Source organism: Humulus lupulus, chromosome 4, assembly GCF_963169125.1.
Source record: "Humulus lupulus chromosome 4, drHumLupu1.1, whole genome shotgun sequence".
NCBI classification, from domain to species: domain Eukaryota; kingdom Viridiplantae; phylum Streptophyta; class Magnoliopsida; order Rosales; family Cannabaceae; genus Humulus; species Humulus lupulus.
In genome coordinates, this window is record NC_084796.1 from 249899570 (window position 1) to 249911568 (window position 11999).

The following is an 11999-nucleotide window of genomic DNA, read 5'->3' on the forward strand; positions in this document are numbered from 1 at the left end:
ATCTGAATATAACCAGAGCATAAACGAGGCGAGTCAAGATCTGACCCGACCAGCTAGCAATTGAAGGGGGTCGGATCACGACTTGACCCGGTTGTTGTTGTTGTTTTTTTTTTTTTTTGTAATAAAGAATTTTTTTAAAAAACTAATTAATACTACTATTTAGGGTAATCCACGATCCAAAATTTTTAATTTTTTTTTATTTTAGTATGCAAGACTATTTATAAAAAAAATTAGGCAACTCATTTATGTCTAGTATGAGAGATTTTTTTGCCATTTATTTTTATATTGTAACATATTTTAAAAAATTAGTCTTTCTTTTATTAAAGAAAAAAAAAAAACTTACCGGGTTGGGTCTGACCTGCTCCATCACATCCGGGGCAGGTCTGACCCAACCCGCATCAAATGCCTTAACAGGGTAAGTCGGGTCGGGGCATAAGCTTAGCGGGTCGAGGCGAATCTTTAGCGGGGCGGGGCCGACCCGCCCCATTTACATCCCTAATGTAATATTGAAGTTTGAAGTGAAATAAATCTCTCTTTGTAGATTTGGTAATTTTATCAAACCGAGTAAATTTCTTTGCGTCTTTATTATTTCGCTACACTTACGAAGTTTGTCTTAGTTTTTCCCAACAAGTTGCATTATTAAAATTCTATCTTACCGGAGTAGTTCATATATTTGTCAAGCAAAAAAACCATTAAGACTTGTAGAAGTGAATTTTTTTTCTGACACTTTAAGGTTTGCATTGATAAAAATAATTTTTATGAAACTAAACTATATGAAGGTGATATACTACCTAAGAATCTACAATCTTGACGAATTAAAAACAAGATTTAAAGAAATAACTAAGAACAAGTAAAAATTCACACCAAGAAATTTTTACAAGGTTCACCACTACACAAAGTAATGGCTAATCCTTGGGACCTAGTCCAGAAAGAAATCCACTAAGATATGAATTGCAAGTTTTACACAGTATCTCTCAATTTACAATCAACACAGTAAATCATCTATACTTGTCTCTCTTGTAACAATCCTTAGCTTGAACTAGTTGAATCTTCACACTTGAACTCTTGCAGATCCAGCTTTCTTCCAATACTCAGCTTGATGAACGATCACAGCTAGCCATGGATGAACAACCTCTCAAGATTCAGTTCTTCAACCTGTAAAAGAAAGATAACCAAAAACAAACTATACGAAAAACATACACCACCTAATCCACAGCTGAGAAAAGCAATTAACCCATATATATATAGATCTAAGATCTAACTAACTCAAATACCCAGCCATGCTCAAAACAGAAAATCGTTAGAGAAACTAATTAACTCAGCTACCACTGATAAACTCGAAACCTAATAATACAGCCATACTAAAACAAAGCCACGTAAGCAAACAGTTAATTAAAACAATGTCCAACAGCCAGATGCAACTGGCAAAACAAAAGATGAACCAAAATACTGTCAAGAAACACAAAATAGATGGAACTGAGAAACTAACAGATGAGTCATGAAATTGCCAAAATACAGAATACACAAAGTAAGACACTTACACTATATATAGCATCACTTTTTGCTGATGCTATTTTACATTGGTAGAAACTCAATAGTATGGTAAGAAACCAAATTAAGTGTAACATATGAACCAAATTAAAGATTTTTACTGCAAAACTCATTTCATTTATTTGTTTATTATATTGGTGCAATTGTTTGTACATATTATAAAATATAAATTTGACATCAATGAATATTTTATCTATTTTAATAAGGTTTAATTTTATTAATTTGAAAGTGTAAAACAATCTTGAGCGGATACACTACTTGTAAAAATTAATTATACAATCTCAATTATTAATAATGGGAAGGCATTGTGTATTAAACATATATATACCAATAATTGTCCCAAAATGATAGTTTAATTTTTAAATACACACAACAAATGATCATGTCAACAACCATTGGTGAACATAGCTAAAATCAACCAGGCTTCTCAAAATACAGAATTTCAATATTATGATATTCAAACACCAAAGAAGGCTTTGATTGGATCTTTGATCTTCTTGGCCTCATCTGTGACATAAAATCGAACATATTTACGATTATCAAATGGTTTATAGAGTATTGGATGTTCATCATCCACAAATTCTTCTGGCACTTTTATTTCTCCATCTGTGAATGTAAACATTCCCATTGAGTATCTCTCCTCATGTCCAGAAAAGCTAACCTGGTGGTAGCAAGCTCTTACTCTGTCATTGCTCCAAACCTGAGATTAATCAATTTGACCTAACTAAGAAAATGATTTACCATATAGCCCTTGATATTCATTACAATTGAATTAAAAGTAATTGGTGCTAAGTAGAATAACCATTTCTTTTAATGGTTTCCATGTAAGATTTTATTTCAAATACACTTTCTTACGTTTGAGCCAGAAAGTATGGAAATAATGAATAACCTTAGACACAACAAGATCGAACGTGATATTTGACAGATTATAATTGATTGAACACCACAAAATTGGTTGAAAAATTTGTGGGTATATACGTCATTGCTAATAGGTCAAAGAATCCAACACGACAAATTGACACACATCGACCTAAAGGCCTCAAATGGAGGCCAAGGGTGGAGTAAATCAAAAGTTTTGAAGTTAAACATCTTCTTGATACCATATTACAATTGAGAGATATATTTTATTTAGGAATAAGATTGGGGTCATGACTTAAAATTGTTAGGTGGAGTAACTATTTTCTTTATAATAATGATATTATGTATCCTATATGATTCCTATGTCAAACTTATTTCTAATAATATATTATATTATAAACTAGTAGGGAGAATATATTTACTAACTAGAATAATATGTATTACCTTCATCATGTCGCCAGCCATGAGGAGAAAATGAGAAGGTTTTGGGTGAACGCTGATCCAGGTGCCATCTTTGGCTTGAACTTGGAGACCACCAACCTGGGTTTGGTGAAGTATTGTTGTGAAGTTCTTATCAGTATGGGGAAGAAACCTTATAGTGGTATCAGAGTCTTGATTAGGTTCATCATACTTCAAAAATCGAAGAACATGACTGTGTAGAGCCTCAACTTGCTTCCAATGTTTCTCCACTCCATAGCTTTCAAACACCATTTTTGTAGCCATCTCATCTAATAAGGCTATTTGCTTTGCATATGAATGGACAATATCACTTTGTACCAACATATGAAATATGTCATAATCAAGTCTTTTAGGAAAATTACAATTAAATGCTATATATATATATATATATATAGAGTTCATAAGAATATATTGATGGACATATTGGTGATGAGACTAGTTAAATCAAAGTTTTTCACTTAAAATAAATAAATATTAATTAGATTTAATTTTTATATATAATATTACTTTTTGCCATTTATTTATATATTTATAGCGAAACATCCTTAATTATATAATTTTTTGTATATATATGATATAATTATTTAAATTTTCACATTGTATGAAAGAGGAACACCTTCGATATTCATATCAAAGTTGTTTGAGAGAAAGTGTTCTTTTTAAGGTTTTGATTAAACTTAATTAAACCAATTTAGAATGAAAAACGGCACTTGTGATTTGGAAACATATATATATATATATATTTTTAAAAACAAGTGACACCCTTTCTACTTGAAAACAATTTACCATTTGAAAGGTTTAAAAAAATTTGAATACGGAAGTGTCCCTTTCAAAGTAATAACAATAAGAAAAATAAATAATTTGGAAAAAATATTAATGTCAACTACAAACAACAATTAGAATAAGTTTTAACTAAAGATAATTCTGTAACCCTAACTGCTAATCATACAGTTTATATAATAATACCTATTATAATATAATAAAACAGTTTTAACTAAAAAATGATAAGAGAGGTTTGATTCATTTTACTAAAGCTAAGTGACATTGTATTTTTTAAGGGATAATATTATTTTAGACTCTTAGACTCTCTGTTTTTACTAAATACTTATTTTGATTGAAAAATATTTTTTTTTACTTCATGCATGTATAGTAAATTGGTTAAAAAAGTTTATTGAACTCGGTTTTGATTAAAATACTTTCAATTGTGATTATGGTAAGATCGTTGCTTGGTAAAAATCTACGCATTTCCTAAGTTGATGAATATTTATATTTCAATATATTTTTGGTGTCAAGTTTTATTTACAGGATCATCGACTTTAGAAAAGCACAGATCTTTGACGAGCATCAATTGTCTATGAAGTCATATTAAAAAGAGGAGTGTTACGGTTAACCTCCTATTTCAACTTAGTCAACCTCTATTTTAAAAAATATATGTTAGAGTATTTTTTTTAAATTTTTTTTTCATGGCGGTATTCCTTGTAGTTACGACATTTTTCTTGCAAATTTTTGAAAAATTCTTAATAGTTTACAGTACCGAAAACAGAGTTCCTAATATTTCTTGATATTTTGGTTTACCAGGCATATGTTTGAAAAAATACAAATCTATTTTCGGCACTATAAACTATTCACAATTTTTCAAAAATTTGCAGGAAGAATGTAGTAACTACAACGAACACCGCCATATATTTTTTAGGGTGGAGATTGACTAAGATATTGAAATAGGATGATATCGCAATCACGCATCTATTACAAAATATGACTAAAATCGAGTTCGAGAAGCTATTTTTAACTGATTACAAAACATAAACACACGATCTGAACAAGTATTTAATAAAAATAGAGAATCCAAATCATCGTAATGGTTCTTATTAAAAGTACATACCAGAAATGATGGTTGCCATTGATCCACATAAGATCGACGAACTTCCTCACTTCTTCAAGACTTGTTGCCCTATCAATGGCTAAACCTTCATAGAGTGGAAGTTGAGGGATTTGGCCAACATAGCCACGAAATGGTTCCTCACTAGTGTTCTTCATTTTCGTCTCAATTGGGAGATCGAAAAGATCCTTCGATTTGCAAAAGATTTGTGTATCAATTTCATTATTAGAGAATAGTTCATCATATTTGGCTACGAAACAACCATACTCTTCGAGTGCAAATCGAATTTGGTCACACGTGGAAGCCCACGTGTGTGAGCCTGACTTCAACTCTTTGTTAGAAAAATCTATAACTGGAATCTCATGCACATCAACAGCTATGGAACCCATTTTTTTTCTTTCTTTAAAAACAAAAGTGATTGAAAATTTTGTGTGTAAGTTGAGGTTGTTCTGTTGCTATATTTATATAGACTACTGAAAATGTGGAATAAAAAAACTTTTTATGTAATAGAATATATAATTTATTATTATTATTGAGACAGCTAGAGTTTTAAAATAAATATGTGCCTAAGTATTGACTTTATAATTTTTAATTGAGTTATGTCACATTTTCAATAGGTGTCCAATTATTGACTTTATATTATTATTATTATTATTTTAGAGATGGAGCTTGAAAGGGATGGAAGGCAATATTTTTTTTTCAATATGTAAATGAAAAGAACTAAAGATATTTTTATAAGTAAAATTTTACTTAAAAAAACCCACAAATTATATAGGTATAGAAAAGGTTAGACAGTGAAGTAATTTTAATGTTCACAAAAATAATTAAGGTTAAAATTTCTTTTAAAATAATATGAGTTAAAAAATTAAATAGTGATAAATTGAGACCTTAGTCAAATTCTTATTGCCTCAAACTTAAGCCGGCCCCCCATTTACTCTAATTGTATTTATTATAATTATATATTATAAATGCTTCTAGATGCATTAATAATTAAAATTAGTTTATTAATGGAAATAAATAATATGGGTAATTATTATTATTATTAGTGTTCGGCAAAGACTTCTAGATATATTAAACTAATTTTTCAATTTAATGGAGACTTTCTATTGGGATCTTTCTATGTGGGTTATGCTATACCATCATGATCAATGACAGTATAATGCTATTTTGAAATTAAAATGTGGTAGGCATGATATTTAAAAAATGCACATCAATTTTGATATTTTTTAAAGTTAAGATAACTTAATTGATTATTTTAATTTGTATTTAATTAAAACATATCTTTTTATTGTTAGGTCTAATTTATTAATTAGCACATGTTATGCAAGTTTGTCAACTTTAGCACGACCTTGATATATGCAAAAAGGAATTAAGTTACCACATATTTTGTCCTAGTTGTTGTAGTTTTATACTATATTTTTATGAAAGAATATCCAATATCGAAGATTTCATAATTTTTTAAACATAATATAAAAATTAATTTTAACATAGAAAAAATATTTCTAAATAATAGCACTTCTATTTGTTATAGTTATATTATGCTTCTAGATGCATTAGTTATTAAAATTAGTTATAAACTGAGGCCAAAACCGTAAAGCATCGTAATTGTTATTCCTATTGTTCATAAAAAAAGATTAATTAAAAAACAATTCAGATTTCAAATCCAAACAACAATTATATTCGCCAATCTCGTATCAAAATAAATCTTAAAAACAAAGGAATTATAGGCCCAAAATCTTGTAAAAAAATGTTTTCTATAAATTCCCAAAACTAGCTAGATAACATCATGCAAAATTGAGAAAAAAAAAATTACCTCTAGGAATTGGTTATTAGATCGAAAATGCTTAAGCCAAATCAAAATAAGGCTTAATTAACTAATCAAATTAACCAAAGAAAAAACTCAAAAAATAATAAACTCAAAAATACAAAGAAGCAACTCAGATTTTCGACCTCACCATTGAAAGTTTGTCGTCACCCATCCATTCTTGACCTCAACTTCGATCTCATCTAGGTTATGCAAGCCCGCAAGCTAGGGCTGTGCAGAAATAGTATCCAAACAAATTACAACTGTTCGTCAAAAATTGAATATCCAATTATAATTAGATCGGATCGGGTCAAATCAAATTTTTGAAGATCCAAATTGGATTGAATCGGTGTTGGATGATAACCGAACCGAACCAATCCAATTATATATATTTTTAAAATATACTTATTTAATGAAAAAAATTTAAATATATATTTATTTATTTAATTATGATTATAATTTATGGTGGATTTGTATGGTGTTGTATCATTTTGAACAAATTAGTGTTTCTATTTATAATATTATGAATTATTTAAGCAAATTCAATTTAATAAAGGCTCCAAAATATTGGATGACTCCAATCTGATCAAATAACTTTTGCTGACGCAAAAAATCTATCACTAAAATCATTTTGTGTGATAGTATGGTAAGAGACCAAAGTAAATGTAACATATGAGCCAAATTAGAGATTTTTATTGCAAAACTCTCATTTCATTTATTTGTTTATTATATTGATGTAATTGTTTGTACATATTATAAAATATAAATTTGACATCAATGAATATTTTATCTATTTCAATAAGGTTTAATTTTAATTTAAAAGTGTAAAACAATCTTGAGCGCCCGGATACACTACTTGTAAAAATTAATTATACAATCTAAAGTCTTAATAATGGGAAGGCATTGTGTATTAACAATATATATACCAATAATTGTCCCAAAATGATAATTTAATTTTTAAATACACACACAACAAATGATCATGTCAACAACCATTGGTGAACATAGCTAAAATCAACTACGCTTCTCAAAATACAGAATTTCAATATTATGATATTCAAACACCACAGAAGGCTTTGATTGGATCTTTGGTCTTCTTGGCCTCATCTGTGACATAAAATCGAATATATTTACGATTATCAAATGGTTTATAGAGTATTGGATGTTCATCATCCACAAATTCTTCTGGCACTTTTATTTCTCCATCTGTGAATGTGAATATTCCCATTGAGTATCTCTCCTCATGTCCAGAAAGGCTAACTTGGTGGTAGCAGGCTCTTATTCTGTCATTGCTCCAAACCTGAGATTAATCAATTTATCCTAATTAAGAAAATGATTTACCATATAGCCTTTGATATTCATTACAATTGAATTAAAATTAATTGGTGCTAAGTAGAGTAACCATTTCTTTTAATGGTTTCTCATATGGTTTCCATGTAAGATTTTATTTCAAATACACTCTCTTACGTTTGCGCCAGAAAGTATGGAAATAATTAATGACCTTAGACACAACAAGATTGAACGTGATATTTGACAAACTATAATTGATTGAACACCACAAAATTGATTGGAAAATTTGTGGGTATATACGTCATTGCTAATAGGTCAAAGAATCCAACACGACAAATTGACACACATCGACCTAAAGGCCTCAAATGGAGGCCAAGGGTGGAGTAAATCAAAAGTTTTGAAGTAAAACATCTTCTTGATACCATATTACAATTGAGAGAGAAATGTTATTTAGGAATAAGATTGGGGTCATGACTTTAAATTGTTAAGTGGAGTAACTATTTTCTTTATAATAATGATATTAGGTATCCTATATGATTCCTATGTCTGACTTATTTCTAATAATATATTCTATTATAAACTAGTAGGGCGAATATATTTACTAACTAGAATAATATTACCTTCATCATGTCGCCAGCCATGAGGAGAAAATGAGAAGGTTTTGGGTGAATGCTAATCCAGGTGCCATCCTCGGCTTGAACTTGGAGACCACCAACCTGGGTTTGGTGAAGTATTGTTGTGAAGTTCTTATCTGTATGGGGAACAAACCTTACAGTGGTATCAGAGTCTTGATTAGGTTCATCATATTTCAAAAATCGAAGAACATGACTGCAAACAGCCTTAACTGGCTTCCAATGTTTCTCCACTCCATAACTTTCAAACACCATTTTTGTAGCCATCTCATCTAATAAGGCTATTTGCTTTGCATATGAATGGACAATATCACTGTGTACCAACATATGAAATATGTCATGATCAAGTGTTTTAGGAAAATTACAATTAAATGCTATATATATATGGAGTTCATAAGAATATATTGATGGACATATTGGTGATGAGACTAGTTAAATCAAAAAATTTCACTTAAAATACATAAATTAATTAATTAGATTTAATTTTTATATATAATATTACTTTTTGCCATTTATTTATATATTTATAGCAAAACATCCTTAATAATATAATTTTTTATAAATATATAAATTTTTGTATATATATGATATAATTATTTAAATTTTCACATTGTATGAAAGAGGAACACCTTTGATATTCATATCAAAGTTGTTTGAGAGAAAAAGTGCTCTTTTTAAGGTTTTGATTAAACTTAATTAAACCAATTTAGAACAAAAAACGGCACTTGTGATTTGGAAACATATATATATTTTTAAAAACAAGTGACACCCTTTCTACTTGAAAACAATTTACCATTTGAAAGGTTTAAAAAAATTTGAATACGGAAGTGTCCCTTTCAAAGTAATAACAATAAGAAAAATAAATAATTTGGAAAAAATATTAATGTCAACTACAAACAACAATTAGAATAAGTTTTAACTAAAGATAATTCTGTAACCCTGACTGTTTATCATACAGTTTATATAATAATACACTATTATAATATAATAATACAGTTTTAACTAAAAAATGATAAGAGAGGTTTGATTCATTTTACTAGAGCTAAGTGACATTATATTTTTTAAGGGATAATATTATTTTAGACTTTTAGACTCTCTGTTTTTACTAAATACTTATTTTGATTGAAAAATATTTTTTTCTGTGGCTGTGGCTGTTTTGGTTTACCAGATTTGGAAGGTAAGGAATATTACTCTTTGGGAATGTAAAGTTGTGAATTTGCAATGTACAGTTAGATATATTAAAAGAGAAATTTTAGATAAAAGTCATACTTTTTTACACAGTAAAAAGATTACTGGTATAGATAGGAAATGGATTGGGTTGTTAATTGTATAGCTTTTTGAGTGTTTTGTTTGGCTGTCCTTTTAGGATAGCTGGAGGTTGTAATCTGTTTTGTTCAATGGAAGTTTTCTTATATTTTTTTTTTGCACTTCATGCATGTATTGTAAATTAGTTAAAAAAGTTCCTTGAACTCGGTTTTGATTAAAATACTTTCTATTGTGACTATGTTAAGATCGTTGCTCGGTAAAAATCTACGCATTTCCTAAGTTGATGAATATTTATATTTCAATATGTTTTTGGTGTCAAGTTTTATTTACGTGATCATTGACTTTAGAAAAGCACGGATCTTTGACGAGCATCAATTTTCTATGAAGTCATATTAAAAAGATGAGTGTTACGATCAACCTCCTATTTCAACTTCTTAGTCAACCTTCATTTAAAAAAATATGTGTTAGAGCATTTTTTTCTAATTTTTTTTCATGTCGGTATTCCTTGTAGTTACGATATTTTTCCTGTAAATTTTTGAAAAATTCCTAATAGTTTACGGTATCGAGAACAGAGTTCATAATATTTCTTGATATTCCGGTTTACTATTTATATTTCTCAAGCTCTTTTGCACTTGATCTTATATAACCAAAAAAATGGAATCTTTACTATTATATACCTATAATATAAAATAATTACAAAAATTACATACAAAATTTTATTTACAAAAATACATTGCCATGTCATCAAAAAATACCGGATTCTAAAAGTAATATACCTGAATTTGAAATTTTCCCGAAATTTCGATTTTTCGATTTTTCTGGTTTTAAAAAAGTAACATTTTGGTTACTTAAAATGTTAATAAATTACCAATTAATTACTTTTTTCATGAAATTTTTTATTTTTATAGCATATTATTTTATATACATTTTGGTTACCTTGAATACTAATTTTTTGAAACTTTTTTATCTTAAAGACATTGATTAATCATTTTGAAGTTATATATTATGGTGTCTTGTTACTTAAGATACTTTTACGTTGCCGATTAGTCAATTTTTAAAAAATAATGTGTTACAATAAAATATAACAAATTAAGACACTAATTTTAATGAATGAACCATAAAACAACTAACATGCAAATACAAAATGATAATACAAAAGGAACATACAAAAATAAACAAACATAAACAATATATAAAATCTATGAAAACCAAATGAAAGAAAAAAAATACACATAATAAAAAAAAACCCTAAATAGTTTCGGCATTATGCAAATAAGCAAAATAAACAACTTGTGATTTCAAATAATGAACCCAACTAAATACCCATCAAATAGCCATAACATAAAAATTATTAAAAAAAATAAACCAAATACTCTATTCCAAAAAATACAAATAGCAACATTAACTATACCTAACAAAAACCCAATAATCAACTAGTCGAAAAATAAACCATACTAAAAATCAAATCATTATACCAATCAACTTAGTACCTAAACCTTTATTTTATTTTATTTACTCTTTTGAGTCCAAATGACTCGCTTAATGAGGTAAGCATTATTTTAAACACACAATGTAACAGTCATTGATTAGTAAGGTGTTGCAACTAATGATTCTATCTCTAGAGTCGTTGGAATAGGAACAGTTAATAAGGTGAAGATTTTTTATGGTGTTGTGAGAACATTGACTGATGTTAGACATGCTCCTAAATTGAGAAGGATCTTAATCTCTTTGGGAGCCTTGGACACTCTAGGTTGTGACTATTTTGTAAAAGATGGTGTGATGACAATTAAGAAAAGTTGCTTGGTGGTCATGAAGGGTCAGAAATGGCGGAATTTGTATAAACTAGCTAGGAAAACTATGTTAGGTGGAGCTGTGATGGTAGAGCCAAGTCATAAAATGCCATCATCTAGTATTGTAACAGTGAAAGGATCCAACAAGGTGGTAAAGACTCCAGCTGGAGTCAAATGTTGTTTGAAGAAAGAAGATATCAACTGTCATAAGAGGAGTGAGTCATTGAAGAATGTGAAGACAAATGCTTATGTGAAGTTCAATGAGAGTATGAATTCGATGCATGTTTACTCTTATTGATGGCATGAGTTGTGAGTTTAGAGAATTTGAGTCAATGTGGAGATTGTTGAGCATTGCTCAAATTAATTATGGTTTTTATTTATAGTGTTTTTAATTTTAGGTAATAACTAATTTGTGTGAATGAGTGTCTTATTGGGCAAGTTGTCTTGGTGCCCAAGCTTTACAACTCTAT

The 11999-nt window shown here is 28.7% G+C and overlaps 2 protein-coding genes across 2 annotated transcripts; both read right to left on the minus strand.

Moving 5' to 3' along the window:
• Window positions 1-1806: 1806 nt before the first annotated feature.
• Window positions 1807-5156, minus strand: LOC133829544 (probable 2-oxoglutarate-dependent dioxygenase AOP1). The gene is made up of 3 exons (XM_062259249.1): window positions 4751-5156; window positions 2854-3178; window positions 1807-2251 (listed from the first exon to the last, which is right to left on the minus strand). The coding sequence occupies exons 1-3, from the start codon at window positions 5134-5136 to the stop codon at window positions 2009-2011; spliced, it is 954 nt and encodes a 317-aa protein (XP_062115233.1). The 5' UTR covers window positions 5137-5156; the 3' UTR covers window positions 1807-2008.
• A 2177-nt stretch (window positions 5157-7333) lies between these two features.
• LOC133829545 (probable 2-oxoglutarate-dependent dioxygenase AOP1.2) lies at window positions 7334-8781 on the minus strand. Its single transcript, XM_062259250.1, has 2 exons — window positions 8462-8781; window positions 7334-7851 (listed from the first exon to the last, which is right to left on the minus strand). The coding sequence occupies exons 1-2, from the start codon at window positions 8738-8740 to the stop codon at window positions 7609-7611; spliced, it is 522 nt and encodes a 173-aa protein (XP_062115234.1). The 5' UTR covers window positions 8741-8781; the 3' UTR covers window positions 7334-7608.
• Window positions 8782-11999: the final 3218 nt, after the last annotated feature.

Bases quoted from the DNA above. Each gene is read 5' to 3' on its own strand.
- LOC133829544 (XM_062259249.1), bottom strand. From the start codon at position 5,136: ATGGGTTCCATAGCTGTTGATGTGCATGAGATTCCAGTTATAGATTTT. The intron at 3,179-4,750 runs GTATGTACTTTT...GTTGGTACAAAG, and splicing joins AATGGCAACCATCATTTCTG to TGATATTGTCCATTCATATG. The intron at 2,252-2,853 runs GTAATACATATT...GATTAATCTCAG, and splicing joins TGGCTGGCGACATGATGAAG to GTTTGGAGCAATGACAGAGT.
- LOC133829545 (XM_062259250.1), bottom strand. From the start codon at position 8,740: ATGGCTACAAAAATGGTGTTTGAAAGTTATGGAGTGGAGAAACATTGG. The intron at 7,852-8,461 runs GTAATATTATTC...GATTAATCTCAG, and splicing joins TGGCTGGCGACATGATGAAG to GTTTGGAGCAATGACAGAAT.